The sequence below is a fragment of the Pempheris klunzingeri genome, chromosome 9, assembly GCF_042242105.1.
Source record: "Pempheris klunzingeri isolate RE-2024b chromosome 9, fPemKlu1.hap1, whole genome shotgun sequence".
Taxonomy (NCBI): domain Eukaryota; kingdom Metazoa; phylum Chordata; class Actinopteri; order Acropomatiformes; family Pempheridae; genus Pempheris; species Pempheris klunzingeri.
The window spans coordinates 20,047,303-20,063,679 of record NC_092020.1 but is presented as its reverse complement, the minus strand read 5'-3'; the positions used below and the strand labels follow the sequence as shown (position 1 = coordinate 20,063,679).

Here is a 16,377-nt window from a genome sequence, read left to right as displayed (position 1 = left end):
CAGTTGCTGTGAGCTAAAAGTGACATTAGGTTTTGTGATGGCTGTTTTGCTTGTGTTTACATGATTTTGTGGCATTTAACAGAGTTGCTTATTTGTTAAGACTGAAAAACTGAGAGAGGCTGCGGGTTGTGTGCAGAACGAGGTTTCTCATCACTGTCGTGGACTCATCCTCCAGTAGTAACTTTAGTCAGGCAGTGTGTGTTCACATGTTGTGAGGGAATGGCTTTGGAGCAAAGCCTGGAGAGATAGCTAGCTGTTTTTTCACCATAGCAGAATCTGCCTTTAAGTGCTAAATTGTCCACTCAGCCACTTAGGAGAGGCCACATCAAAGCCTTAATACTTGCGATGTCTTTCCTTCAAACATACTTTATGATGATTTATTCATCTACGACAGCGACGAAGGCATCAAAACTTGTCACACGTTTGATAATTACCACATCCCGTCATATAGAGACATTTAATTCATCAAGTTTGTTTCCTCTGCAACCATAGGGGTGTCCCAACTGACCCTGCTGGTCAATATTAATGTACAGTACATCCTCTGATTGAAAAAGAAGAAAGAGGCAAGAGCAGAATCCTTCATGAAGACTTCCTCCACAGTGGTGGTGTCGCGGGATTTCAGCTGGCTGGTTAGTTGAGCGCATATAGCAGTACCATTTAAAGAGCTATGACAACTTTCACACTTATAGCTCTGAAAATGGCGCTGCCATCTGCAACAAACAGAGAGGGTGGAATCTGAAGCTGGCAGTTTGTCAAGGTGTTCATCATATACACATATATAGTGATAATACACACATGTACACATGCTTATTAATTATCTCTTGTCACGCATGTCTGTCGCAGACACACAGCTCTGAGACCAGCTCTGACCACAGATCAGCATCAGTCACATGGTGACCGTGCTCTGTTCTGTCCGGAGGTCTGGAATCCACGTCGGGACCAGAGAAAATAAAAATCACAGTGGAAAGAACAAAACAACAGCAGAGCAGCGGAAAAGTCAGCGACAGGTTTGCAAACATTCAGACATGTTCTGCATGTCAGCAGAAAGTCTGTGGAATAAAAAAATGCTCTGTGTTTTTGAAATTTTAAGTGGAAAATTGGTACTCACTTAATTCTAACACACACACACACACACACACACACACACTAGCCATTCTACTGTCCAGCCTAAATACCAAGCATCCCTTTCTCAACCCCCTATGCACACACTTGCAAAACGTATACTACACAGTGTATTTCAAGTGTACATTTTTGGTGTGCACGTATGCTGGGGCATGTGCACATGCACTTAATGTATATATTTGGTTGCATATGTTAATAGAAGAATAGTGTGGATGTCCATTAATAGATGCATTGAATTTGTGAATCATGAAAATGTATGTTCTATTTCTGTGTTGTTTTAATCTACAATTCTGTCTTGCCATCTAAGTGTGTAACGTTAGTACAACTTACTGTTTTGAAAGCTTTTCATTCTTGTTTTGTCACACCAGCTAAGTGATTTTTGACCATTGTATAGCACATTTAAAGTAGCTTTTTTCCCACCGTGGGCTTTTGATTGTTGGCTGAAAAAAGGCTCTTTAAGCAGTCATGGCCATGTAACTCTCAGGACTGTTGTCTCTTTATTTCAAGTACTCTAAATGCATGATTTGACACAATCAACCCTTTAGGATTCAAATTCAAAGTCTTTCATAATCAAGCCAATGTGTGTGTGTGTGTGTACCCAGGAATCTGGCAGTCTAATAACCCCCCAGGGGGACAGCCAGTGTTGAGGAGTGATGTAATTAGACATCAGAAGCCTGCCAGCAGCAACAAGCGGACCAGAGAGTAGAGGAGAGACTTGAGTGGACGATGAGGGGAAAATAAAAATCTGCTCTCATCCTGGCACCCTGACACCCCTTTCTCTTATGTTTCGTTAGCCACCCTCTAATCCTCCCCGCCTCCCTTTGTTTATTTCTTCTCCCTTCTTCCAAACTAAACAAGAAATTGCTGCTGCCTTCATAATTGACCTGTATGAGTGTTTTCTGATTTGATGTTTGACTGTTAGCGCCTTCTAAAGCCGTTACAAGTGGTACAAGACTGATTGTTCTGCTACATCTCTGGTTAAGGTTTGGTTAGATTTAGGCAGCTAAAACTAGAACATTATACCGCCACTGTGCATTCAATGATTAGCGCACTGCTTTGCGTGTTTGCTACTTGTTCCTGCAGCTTTAGGAGTAGAGACTCTTCCTTAAATCATCTTCACTGTAATTTGCTTCATTGTAATGAGAGCAGACACTAAATGGCTAAAATGCAAATGTAATAACATGTAAATGCATGTAAATGCATTACTCTAAATGGTATAAACACACACACACACACACACACACACACACACCACAAGATCTGAGATAAATCTAATCAGTTTTAAAATGGAGTCTGTGTTTCATGCTCCATTAATTCACGCAAATTGTTGTAAAACTTTCTGGAAAATGTTAGCGCTGCTGTTTAGTGAAGATTGGAAAATGAATGTGAGCTTATTGTATACTGTTTTGCAGCCTTTGCCCTGAGGCAATACATGGAGATGCCAGGACTTCTTTCTTGGAACATTTATCAGGCACTTCTCCTCTAGTACGTTATGCAAAGGCTTTAATTTCCCTTATCCTGCCTGCCTTTGTCCTCTATGTGTTTGACTGTTAAAACCAACATTTATTCATCCAAAACATGTACTTTGAAGGAGAAGATAAGAGATAAAATGTGTAACTGAGTAATAAAACACCTTCAATACCAAACAGCAAACTACACACCATTAAGAAAATAATAAGATTTTTTTTAAAAAAAGGGCTACCAAGGGTAAACTAAGTGGAAAAGGTCTGTGCACACATCATTTCCTCAGAGATCACATGTGCAGTGACCAGTTTAAATGAGCATACTGATGCACTCTCATTCTTGTGGCTACCATTGCATTCTGCCTCTTCATTGAGCGCAAGTCGACTGCAGCATGACAGAAAGCAACCTGAGATGTGGACAAAACCAGAAAAGGCTGCATATTTCAGCTTTCAGCAACGTCAACAATGTCATTAATGAAGTTTTGTCCTTCGTCTTTTTATCTCAAAAATCGTGTGGCTTCTCTTCTCGCTCAGTGGTAGCATTTTAGATTTAATGAAGAAGAAACTGCATTTCCTCAGCATTGGCTGGCATTGGCACTGATGTTGACGACATAGCTAGAGCCCAATATGCTTTTCCACTTTAACTTTGTGCCTCCTTGGGCAGAAGAAACAGCGTGCACACATTACACATTAGAACTTTCAATTTCTAAGCTACTATTTGGGTTTTGCATTTATTTACTGCACTTTGCAGACTACAATATTTTTCAGTGTCTGATGACAAAACCTGTAACTCAGTACTGCACAGTACAAAAGAAGAAATTCTCAGGTGTTACAACTTTTGAATATGGGACAACATTTTGTATTAGTGTCGATGTGAGTCCTACAGTTAAACATGCACACACTTCAGTTACACTGTTTTCTCTGCAGACAGAGATTTACAGAGAGAGTCCCTCACCACTGTCATGCTTCACTTCACTTGTCATCACACTGTGTGCAACTCTTCATCCTTCTCACAGCGCAAGCTAATGATCAAGACTCATTCAAATACATCTCAGGGAAAACATTCACTTTGGCCATTTGTGAGAGGAAGATGACGAAAAGCCTGAATTGTTAACCAAAATGTATTACTACGAGTGTATGCTTTTCAAGTAAATGAATACAATAATTATTTTTTTCGTTTAGATGTATGAGTATTTGGGGACTTTTTCAAACCTTACACCAATCAAAGTCAATCTGCTCTGAGCAGAGACACGAATCATATCAACAGCCAGAGAAGACAAGCAGCCAGGCCACACACACAAAAGCCCAGATACACACACACACACACAAAGACAATAGTAGGAGAAAAGAAAAAAGAGGAGAGGGTGTAAGAGGGGAAGAAAAAAGGAGAGAAAGAGAAAGCAGAAAAACAAGAGGCATAAAATCAACAGGGGGGATCAAACAGAAAAAGAAGAGAAAGGAAGGGGGACACTTGTTGTGACACACACACACACACACACACACACACACACCATCATATAAAACTGTTGGTTGTAGTCTTTTCATGGGATTAGTTGAAATTAAGAAAAATATAGTGTGTATATATATATATATATATATAAACCTGGCTGAAATGTCTTTACAGTCAAGGTCTAATAAAGTAAAACTTTATTTTTCTGTTTTTTAATTTTCTCCTGCTTGGTGGTGCAGGTAGGGGGGTTTCCTAGATCCCGACAGACATAGAATTCATAGTTAATGCTAACAATGATGAATGCTGAATTTGTATAGGACCATAGATAAAGCATTGCCTGTGCTACACTATGTTATTAATGTGGCAATAAGTCAGACATTCTAAGCAAAAGGTTATGGGTTGGGCGTTAAATGGAGACTAGTGACTAGTCCATTTCTGTTTTGTGTTATTAAAACTCACCCCGCACTACAGCACTGGCATCATGAATACAGTTGTCTTGACCATTACAGTAAGAAGCTGAGGTGGCGTCATTTTTTTTTTAATGTGCACCTCTGCTAACAGCTCAAACATCTGACCTAAGCGGGTGTGTCTGTGTGGGAGAGTGTGTTTCCCTGTGAGTGTGTGTGTGGATGTGAGTGTGTGAGGCAGCAGACTCACTTGATAGAGCCTTGAGACGGCCTACACACACAGCAGTTAGACAGGCACTGGCCTGGTGTTGCAGAACCAGAGCAGCAGCTTGGAGGCAGAGGAGCAGCCGCTGGAGAAACCGGTGAAGGAAGAGGAGGAGGAGGAGGGGAGGAGGACGGAAAGGTGAAAGTGAAAGCAGCCATAAAATGATACAGATGAGATAATGAATAGTAAGACGATAGAGAAGAGGAGGCAAGCGGGAGATAATTAAGGGAAGAGGAAGTGAGAAGAGTGGAGGAATTAAGGAAAAGAGGGAAGCAATTGGAGAGGAGAAAGGAAGGAAGAAATATGGCAGGCATGGCCAGTGAAAGAGAAGAAATTATAGTAATGACCAAGGGAGAGGATGTAGGGAGCAGAAAGAAAAATGACACGAAGAATATGAAAGGGAAGAAGCAATAAATGCCATGATGAGACAAAATAGAGGGATAAAATAAGTTGATAAGGGGAAAGAAGAAAACCAGACAAAGAAGAACAATGCAAAAACAAATGGATAATCAAGATAATTAAGGAATAAATGAAAGGAAAAAGAAGGAAGAAGAGTTGGAACAAAAAAAGAAGATATAGGAAAGAACGGAGAAGCAGAAATAAAACGTGGGTATGAAAAGAAAGAAAGGATGGAACAAAGGTGAGAGGCAGGAAGGAAGGAAATAACGGCAAGATGATAAAAAATAGAGGAGCATAAGTAGGAAGAGCCAAGGATGTGAGGAAGAGGGTGGCAAAACAAGAATGGAGAGAGAGGGAGGGAGAGAGAAAGGGAAAAACAAGGTTAGTTTACACCCAGACGACCCATTAGACAGCAGGCAAGACAAAGACTTCCGTTTGTGTGTGTGTGTGTGTGTGTGTGTGTGTGAGATAGCTGAGGATGTGAACATCATGTGAGCATCAACATAAATCAAAATTCAGTTAAATTTTGTGATATGTGCTACATTTTAAATCAATGCAGCACACATTATCTGTGGCGTAATGTTATTTTGATGTTTACACATACAGACTCATACAGGCCCGCATTTAATAAGCCTACAGCTCATAAACATATTTAGCATTACCAGCATACTCTAGAACACTGGTTTTGTATCAAAGCTCATTAAGGAGAATTGGGAAGCTGTTAATAGTGAATCTCTCTTGATTTTGCTGTATCTTAATGTACTTGAATAGAGCTGTAGCTAGCTACTTCAGTTTCTCATCAGAATCACAATGAGCTCAGAGAACACTTCTGTAGAGTTCAGCGTCTTTTCATTTCTACAGGTTGTGTCGCTTGCTGCTAATTGCGTCTCTGAGCGGTAGTGGGCGATGCTGCACATTTTCCAATGTTCAAATCAGGATCATGATGAAACTGTCTCCGGAGTTTGAGACTGTATGTGTGAACTAAAAATGGAACGTTTGTCTTGAGGATGGCACAAGAGGAAAGGTCATGAGGGTCATTGAAAATCACAGGGGTTTGTCCTATGAGGAGCATGAATGTGTTATTGTTATTGTTATTGTTTTATTAGATGATGTTGTGTGCATTGTTTCTGAGAGGAAGGTTAGGAATCATCATCTGGGGATGTTGAATATCTTTTTTTGAAATTCCTTGACAGTCACATCAACAGTTTCTCCTTTCCTTCTAATCACACTCTGGTCTTTCTTTTTAATACTCTTCATACTTTCTCTCTCTCACACACACACACGTGCACAAACAAGTCATACCCGCATCAAAACTCAGTCGGTGGGTTGGGGGTAACTGTGAAATTCTGGGCACATCTGACATTTAATGAGCTCTACCAAAATGCGTCTGCTTTGGATGGGGAAGGGGAGCGGTCACGTCGGCATGAGTGACTTGTTATTGGGCAGAGAAAGAGAGACAAGCTGACAAATTACGGACTGAGTGACCGCGAGCTGAGAGAAGTTGTCACAGACGAGGACAGACACAGGCTGTGATATCAGCTACTGAAAATAGTACAAGGAAGCCTGTCCAGCATTCCTCGATAGTCACAACATTTCTAAAGCATACAATGAAAAACATCTTCTTTGACACAGAGGGAAACATCTGTGGGGAGATTCTCAGTTAACAAGCTGACAGTATGTCTAGATACTGTCTCCTAAGTCAAAGGCAACTTAAACTGCAATGCCTGTGAATACTGTGTACATTAAACACTCAGGTGAGCCAGTATTTCTTTAGTACAGGCATAAGCTTCAGCAACATCTATAAAAAAAAAAGATCAAAATTTTTTCAAGTCTGTCATAAAACAATACTCACATGTCTTTATCAGGTTTGAAAGTGTTATGAGTTACTGTAATTATTTCATTCAATCATAAAGTGATATACAGACCTCATTCTGTGTAAAAATACATTGAGAAGTTTACCTGAGGCAAATGTGGAGTTAATTCTATTATACCATACTATTGCAAACCAAATATAAAATCTTGCAAAGTTGAACCAAAGTCTTCCAATGGCTGACTCGTAAAGTGAAGAGATCAACCGCACAGACAACTTCAGGGCAAAATCAACAATTTCTTTAAATATTTACACAAATATATTTCTAGTCAGCACCAGAGCATTCATGACTAAACCATATTTGTTACTGCGTTCATGCTAAAATGCTAAGCTACATACAAAGCTGTAACAGCATGATAACACTGAGAGGAAGTTGTTAACATACAGTCAGCTGTCGTGTTAGTATCAATGGTTACAACCTAAGTTTGACTGTGGCACAGCCCAACATTTTCTGGCCCAGAAAATGTTAGCCAAGTTGTAAGGATCTAAGAACAGTAAAGCCTAAGCCTCAGGCAGCACTATAGGCAGTGTTTGGTTATGACTTTCAAATGTAATGAATACTTCATACATAATCTTTCCTTTGTTTTGATACTGAATGCAGCACAAATTTGTAGTAGACCTCACAGGAGCGTATATAGAACATTTTCGATTACCCCCTTCTTTCATGACACATTGCTGGCTTGAATCCAGATGACAACAATAGCTATGAAACAGCACAGACAGATAAAATGTCTCCACTTACTTTGTACCCAAAGATACGTGCTGCTATGGAAGCCACTGACACGCATTAAAAATAAGCAGTCCTTTTAAGTAACCTGCTAAACCCGATGTAGACTGCATCTCCATGGCTTTTTTTTTTTTACTGATATTGAATGAGCCTCAACAGTTTCATTACTTTCTCTTACCGGTTGACCCGAAAATCAAACAGTGGTAGATGGGAATACTGCTTCAGCACACTTAGTTTTTAACTAAACAACAATGGAAAAATGTTTCAAGGAAATATGGAAATTTAAAACAAAAACATAATTAAATGAAACCAAAACCATTTGGTACGGGCTAATTGCTGACAAAGAACAAATTAAAGTTGGGGTTTGGAAATGTAGAGTTTGCAAAAATTTGTCTAAGTTTTGGAATTGGAGCCTTTGGGGTTGTATGAGTTCAAGTCCAGTTGCTGTTGAGTCTCCTCAGCCATGAATCTGTGTTTCTTTAAACAAAAAGGTTGATGATTGACCTCTATGTACAATAAAACTTTTTATTATATAAGTTATTTGAAATGTAACTGTTTCCAATCAGCTCAGTTTATCATAATCTGTTATAACACTGGAAGCAGAGCCAGATAGTGAGCATGTGTGGAGTGTTAGCTGCAGTTGTTTGTTGTTGAACTTGTGGTTGAATGCAGCTGACAGCATCACAGGGGCATTTAACCCCACCGCCAAAGAGCAATGCTTCCTGTTAGGGTTTTCTCGGTTTGATTTTGTTTATATCCGTGAGACAATGCACTCCAGACACAGGCGCACACACACACACACACACACACACAGATGCAGAAATAAACATAGACACTGTAACAAAAAATGCAAATAAAAACACACACTCCATCTCTTCTCTTCCTCTCAGACGAGCACACATCCGTTATCTCCTCCTCTTTTTCATCTCTTGCACGAGCGCATATGCATATGCAAATACAACGAGTGGGGACAGTATGTGTGTGGTATTGCTCCTCGGGTCAACAAAGAGATGAAACCCAGACTGACTGCCGGTGCAAAACATGATGTAGAGATGAAGTCAAATACACTTATGAGAAGAGATGCGGACAGGAAGAAAAGATAAGAGGGTGGGAAAGAGAAAGACGATGGCACAGAGAATGAAAGAAACCAAAGAGAGAAAGAGTTGAAGAGACGGAGGAGAGATGAAGGAGGTCAGCACAACGGAAAAGACATCCACATTCAGGAAGTGAGAGGGAAAAAGGAAGGAAGAGACAAAGGAAAGTAAACATACACATCTAACTGTTGAAAAAAAAGTGTCATAGGAAATAGTTTGTCAAAACCGGAGGACTTTAACTACGCAAACTATGAAACTATAATAGCTCTAAAAGCAAACCTGCTCCATGTTAATGAAGCTATTCCAAAATTAACATTTTCCCCCGTTGCCTTTCATTTTAAAATTACAGTTTAAGTGCCATTTTATAAGTTCATCAGTTGGTGGCTTCACTAGTGACACAGTGAAATAAAAGTTTGAGAACACACATAAAGAAAAGTGACGCAAATTGTCTCAGTGATATGAATCCCTGTTACATCTAAATGCTAAATCACTTAAAAAGCCAGTTGGTGGTGTTTAAAAGAGGCTTTGATATATTATACAGATTGTGTGGGATGCAGTGCAAAGTTCTCAAATCCAAGTATGACAGGTTTACTGTAAATGAGTCATTGTGTTCAGACAAAAATAATTAAAAAAGGAAAAAAAAAAAAAAGTAGTAGCTCACAGCGTTCTCAGTATTATCCTGGAAAGGCTGTATGTGGAAATCCCAAGACGACAGATCTTTGGTTAGTGCTACAAGTGGCGTGTTTAGTGCCAACTATCACACTGAAACGCAGAACGATCACTCATTTTTCCTGATCTAAACCTCTCCTGTTCCACACTTTGATTATATTTGGCAGAGCATCCATATCTGTGTGTCGTTGTTCAGTAGCTGAGTGTCCTGCCAACATATAAAATAAAACAACAGTGTGTGTGTGTGTGTGTGTGTGTGTGTGTGTGTGTGTGTGTGCATGTACATGTGTGAGTATTTGTCTGGATTTGTGTGTGTTGGCTTTAGTTAGTTTTGCGACTGGCCTCCAGTGCTTCTGTTATTAGCGTTGGAAGTGATGCATAAAGCTGCCGTTTGTGTGTGCGCCAATACTGTCAATGCCAATAATGCAGCATGTTGAATTCCTCAGACAAATACCAGCATTACATAATACGTTGTGTGTGTGTGTGTGTGTGTGTTCATATGCTCTATATATGTTTCTTTGTGTGTATAAACAGTATCTTTGTGTGCGTTTAAAAGTGTCTAACCCTTTATTTCACCTCTCCTCTAGCCTCCTGTATACAGAACAAACAGAGCAGTGGGAGGCTGAGCAGCAGCTGTATATTTTCAGCCAAAGGTAATATTCCCAGCTGGAGAGAACTCAGTGAATAATGAAGAGAGGCTGTCGTTTGTTCCGCCAGTAAAAACCCGGCCCCCCGATTGTGATAACATTTTTACATCTCAGACCATTATCTTAAAACTTTGAGAGAGAGAGAGAGAGAGAGAGAGAGAGATCATCTGTGGCTGATGTTTAACACTTTTCTGGAGGTTGCCTTTGTATTTTGGAGGATGTGTATAATCTACCTGTTGGTAAAGACACTTTCAATCAACCTGCCTCATCTACTGCGTCCTTAGTCAGTGATTTCCCACAACACGAACACGCCACTTTCCTCAAAATCCAGCGTGTGATGCAGCTGCACTGCATTCAGGTCTGTATTCTGCTCCTGTGGGTGTTGCAAGCTGGTCTGTGTGCCTCTTCAATGACGGATTTCTCCTTGTACAATTACTGAACATTGGTACAAAATGGTGGTTGTGGAGATGAACCAAATTGAATTGGGAAATCGATTCAAAAAGAGTAGTAGTATATTGCTACATTAAATCTGTAATTATTCTTTAATTTCTCTCTTTTTCTTTTTCAAGTTCGGCAGTTTAATGAGAGCAGCGAAAATTAAAATCGGTGATACTCAAGCACAACCTGCTGGAACTAGTCTTTGTGGTTTTATTTCTGATTTTTGCTGGAGCTATTTGTCAAGACTTTTCAAGTTTTGTATTGATTGTAATTGTATTACTAATTTCAGCCAGTTCCCTCAAAGGGAAATCGTGTTTGGTTTCATTTAGTTTGATTTATTATCCTAAATAGGGGTTCCAATGTGAAACCTGCACGTTTTTACAAGAGGCGAGCTTTACAACACCAATGGCCCTATCAGAACCACAAACCAACCCAGTCTTTATAAAAGTAGCCCAAATATTTATTTCAGTTTAGGAGCATGATGTGATGATGTGATTCTTTACAAAAAAATGAGTTAAATATACTGAGTATTGTATGCATTGAACTATTACATCATAATACAGTCGTATACAGTTTATTATGCATTATTGCATAGTGTGAAAGAGCTCAGTAACATCCAATTGTAAATTCAGTCATGGAGGACGGCAAAAATCTAAATATTTTAACTTTGAACAGCAATGTCATCTACCGTTACCATTGCCAATATTCTCTGCCAGCACAACCAAATTTTGCCATCCTGCTCCCTTTCATGACAAAATGACATGTGGTTTACCATCTACTGTCTTCCTGAATCATTGTCAAGGCAGCATGTATAACTACTGTAGGTGGCCCCCAAATCACAGATACTAAAATACTAAAAAAAAAAAGGTCTCATTAATCTTTTGCATGAACAGTCAAGCGTTTTTACAGTTTTTCTCGCACAGTTATGACTCAATAATCATCTGAATAGGAAGACTTTCAGCCCAGATGTAATGGACGGAGATGTCATTAGATTGTCGGCAATTAGTTATCAGGTATTTTTTGTCGTGGGGCTTTTGAACTCCACGTCAATCTTAATCATAACTGAAGGAGAGGAGCGAGAGAAGATGAATAAATCTCATCGTATCTTAATTTACGAAACCTCGAAATATCGGACTGAAGGAGCTCTGATTAAAAAACTGCAATGTAATACACTCAGCTGCGCCAATTTAATCCTTTTGTCACATGAAAATAATGTCTCTTAATGAGATGAAAGGCTAAAATTAAATGAACTGAATTGATTCCATCGCAAAAGACAATTACCTTTTAATTGAAGTACAGAGCGTCTTAGTGTTTTATGAGTGTCTGTTAGAGAGTGTGAGAGAGACTGTATTCTGCTCTGTATCTGCACTTGTGTGCGTTTGTATAACTGTGCATGTGAATTTACAGAAATACAGAAACAAGCAGAGGAACCCTCTCTGCCCCAAAGTGCGGAGGGAGAAGGTTTTATGTCTGGATATTTCACTCAGACAAGCTCTTAGACTATAAGTGCTATTAAAGCTTCAATGGGGCACTTTGAAAAGCAGATATAAAATGGATAAATGCAGCATGTGGTCCTTTAGAGAAGCTTGGTAAAAATGGTTTTATGAATCTAGAGGTACTTGAGGGAAAGTTTGAGGCAAAGTATCAGTGAGAGGATAAAGAGCACTGTTTAAACAATACATTTAAAAAAAAAAGTAGACTTGTAAAATGGCTGCTGGAACTTTGGATCCAACTGAAGTTTCATTTATATATTTTAGCATTATTGATTGTTTGTTCTGACTTCTGCACTAATTAGGCCAAAATGAATCAAAAGGACACATTTAATCTCAATTTTCCATTTTCTGTTTTTTAATGTGACACAAAACACTGATTTAAAAATGACTTCATTGCTTCTATAAAAACAGTCTGTTATACAGAAATAACAGACCGTAAAATGCTGTAATTGAATTCAGAATCAGGGGATGTAATAAATGACAATACTCTGCTGTGCAGCAACTTGGCTGTGCATTACTACTCACACCTCCGCCAATTTTACGATTAATCAGATATTCAATATTATCTTTGGTTATAGTTTTGATCTCAGTTTATATGGAGTAGCTCAGTACTCATGGTAACTGAGCACTGAGGTCACAGCATTACCTGCTGGACACATAAAATAAAAACATAGAAGCTCAGCAACCCTGAGTGTGCAGGAGTTTGTAAATGGCCCATAAAAAGGTGTTGCAGTAAGATGCTTGACAAGAACCATCTCTTAGGAAACCAAGGTACTGTGAGCTAACTTCCACCCTTTTGACTGGAATACAAACTTACCAACATGGCTGGTTCCTCTAATTGCTGGATGTTGTAAAGGGACAAACGGTTTAACTTACAAATGATGCATATCTATGTGGATGCGACAGTTTTGTGACACACAGCTGTAGTATCATTAGGATTTATATTTCCTTACTCAAACACTAAGCTGGTTCATAAACACTATTTTTAAAACTACTTTTTCCCCCCATGCTGCTCAGCGCAGTTGTAATCACTTTCACTGCTATGTGTGTGTTTAACCACCTCTGTGTTTTATTGAGCTACATGAGCTGGATCAAAAACTTCAGCACACATACCATCTACATGAGTCCACAGTGGAAGACCTCAGCGCTCTGTTTTCTCTGCTCACTGCAGGTGGTGTGAGCCTTTATATGCTGCAGCAGCATGTCAGAAATGATGGAAATAGCCTATTAAGTCAAGACTTCAAAAAAGTAAGACATAAATCATGTTGGCTGTTATTTAAGGCCTGAGAAAGAAATATCCAGAATAAACATGAAATTGGGAAGAAGTTCTGGAATTATACTCTGAAACACATCTTTCTCCTCTCCTTTTCCTTCCCCCCCTCACCTCTCCAGTCCTCTCTCCCTCCTCTCTACCTTCTTTAGACTTTAGACTTTCTTTATTTGATCCCCCATAGGGGGAAATTTTCTTGTTACAGCAGCAACAATATAAACAGGGAGAGTCAAAAATAAATATAAATATAAATATATGGTTGTGATGAAATGAAATAAATATTTACACCATAGGATATTTACACTTAAGACAGGAATGGAATGACATGGATGGTAGGCAGTATATTAACATCAGCCAGTGATGCTGGTGTTATAGAGTCTGATGGCTGATGGGAGAAATGACCTGCGGTAACGTTCCTTCTTGCAGGGTGGGTGCCTCAGCCTGCTGCTGAAAGAGCTGCTGAGGGCCCCCACAGTCTCATGCAGGGGGTGAGAGGGGTTGTCCATGATGGACTTGAGTTTTGTTAGTGTCCTCCTCTCACTCACCTCCTCTATGGAGTCCAGGGAGCAGTCCAGGACAGAAGCAGCCCTCCTGACCAGCCTGTTCAGTCTCTTTCTGTCCCTCTCCGTGCTCCCTCCTCCCCAGCAGACCACTGCATAGAGGACTGCAGACGCCACCACAGAGTCATAAAAAGTCCTGAGCAGAGTCCTGCACACTCCAAAGGACCTCAGTCTCCTCAGCAGGTGGAGACGACTTGTATCTACTTTTATACTTTTTCTATTCTTCTTCCTCTCCTTTGTTTCTTTCTCTCCCTATTTCATGTCATCTCATTTCCTGTCCTGTGCTGTTTTCTTTACATTCCTCTACCTTTTTCCTTTCCTCTCATTCTCCATTCCCATCCTTTCCTCTCCTTTTTCCTCCTCTTTTTTTCCTTCTCCCTTTCATCTCCTTTCCTCTCTTCTCCTCTCTTCTCTTAAAACCTTTCCATACCCCCCCTCCCCCCCCCCATCCTCTCCTCTGGCAGTGAAAGATTCCTTCTTGAATGCAGTTTGTTCTCTTGACAATGACAGGTTTCAGATTTATGACTCTGATGAGATGCGCGGGTGCGAGTGTGTGAGTCTATATAATGGAGTGTGTTAATATGCCTTGGAGGATTAAGCATTATTATTATAAGATTATAAAGTATTATGTGTCATGCCTTAGTTGGTCACTGTTAACTGGCTGATGCATCATTTTCATCATTAACAGCTGCTCTTCACACAGCAGGTTTACCTCGACACTATTTCTCTGCAGCCATGCCTCTTTTTCATTATGCCTCTGTCTTTGTTTCACTGCTGTAGAGTACTTCCCTGTCTTTTTTAAAAATCACAACAAACAATTTTTATTGAAACAATATTACAATTATTGCATGTTGTGTTGTATTTGAGTCACTTTTTGTCCATTAATGTTCACCCTCGTCTTTGTGCGAGCATCAAATTTGCGGCTAATAGAATATCCAATATTTATTACAACTCTGCTCGTGTGTAAAGAACAGGGTAATGAAAGGGACACATTATTCAATGTAAATTTGATGTATGCCACTTCTTGCTTATGAATGTGTTATTTTGCTGTAGGGATGTCTCAGTACTGTGGTGATATCACGTTGTCGACTATGAAAATAAGATATTTGTTATCATTTGAAAAGCCCAAAAATTACTATGAAATCTTGGCTTTGGCCTTTTTTTCAGATGGCAGGCATCTCATTTTGCCTCCAGACTCTCCAGACTGTTTCAAAAATCCACAACTGTACAAAGAGGAACAACAATAGGCCTCATCATCATTTGTAGGAGAAAGTTTTAATGATACAAGTGCGTCATGACCTTTTCCTGGAGAGGAACATCCAACCCTTTTATAGCCAGTGATTAGCTCTAAAACAGAGGCAGCCGAGAGTCAAACAGGAACTAATTCCAATCTGTGTAAATTGAGCAAACAGCTTGAATGTTCTATAACTGGACTGTTTCCCAGAATTCTATGGTACTGTATATTTTTTTACAGCCATTGCGTTAGTTAAAGTGAGTGAATTACGTGTAGTTCTATTTTTGTGCTCACAAAGACGCATCACTGCGTAGATCACCCTAAAGCTCCCAGTAAGAGGCCATTACTGTGAAAGTGTGGTGCTGGACTTGCAGAAGATGAATGAGGAGGAATATGAGCCTTGACTTCCGTTAGATAATGACAGAGCACAGCCAGACCCTGAATTCAACACACTGTGTGACTCAGACGAGCATTAATCCCACCTTGGGTCTCTCTGAGCTTTTTCTGTTCTTTAGCCAGTCAGAGAATCAGTTGCAGTCTGAGCTGACAGACCCCTGGCATTTTAGAAGCCGTTCCCCAAGCTGTGATTTTTCCACCAGTGTTGAACCCCTCCGCTACCTAAGGCAGGCTGAATGGTCTGGCTGTAATGAACAGTGGAATAAAGCTTATATAAAACAGGGTTGTACCCATAAAGTTCCCCAGTGGGATGCAGGGTTGCCTGTTAAAAGATGAATAGATGGGTGAAAGTGTAACTTTTCTGCATCCATGACTGTCTGTCCTGCCTTTACTTTGATTTATTTCATTTGAAATGTGATGTCAGTGCATGATATCAGACAGTGAGGGATTAATCTGTCGAAATCAAAAGGACAGGTTCACAATTTTTCAAATCTGTCTTAAAATAATAGCCAGATGCCTATATGAGTACTGAAACAAGTTTGTCTTGCAGTAATAATTCATCTTTGTTTATACTGGCCATCAAGAGATCCTTTCCTACTTCAATGAATTTCAATGAAAGTGATGGGGGGCAAATCCACAGTCCTCTATCTGTGCAAAAATACATTTCAAAGTTCATCTGAGGACTATATGTGGAACAGTGTTTGTAGTACAACATTTCCCTGAAGAAGTGATCAAAGTACAGTAGCTGGGTTGTGCCAATCTGGGGATTGAGATTCAGTTCTAGAGTCAACAACTGTTGTCTCTGGGAAATAGCACAGTAGCATATCCTGACAAGTGTGCTGATAACCCTGCTGTGTTTTGCTCTTTATACCC

At 39.7% G+C, this 16,377-nt stretch overlaps 1 protein-coding gene across 3 annotated transcripts in view; it reads right to left on the bottom strand.

Moving 5' to 3' along the window:
* The window catches only part of htr4 (5-hydroxytryptamine receptor 4), a 151,542-nt gene that overhangs the window by 19,376 nt on the left and 115,789 nt on the right, over positions 1 to 16,377 (bottom strand). The window contains exon 7 of one of the 3 annotated variants that reach the window (XM_070836647.1): positions 4,693 to 4,792. The exons of the other annotated variants lie outside the window; for them this stretch is intronic. Within the exon in view, the coding sequence (XP_070692748.1) occupies positions 4,729 to 4,792 (64 nt within the window). The 3' untranslated portion in view covers positions 4,693 to 4,728. The remainder of the gene's footprint in view (positions 1 to 4,692; positions 4,793 to 16,377) is intronic. 3 annotated transcript variants of the gene reach the window in all.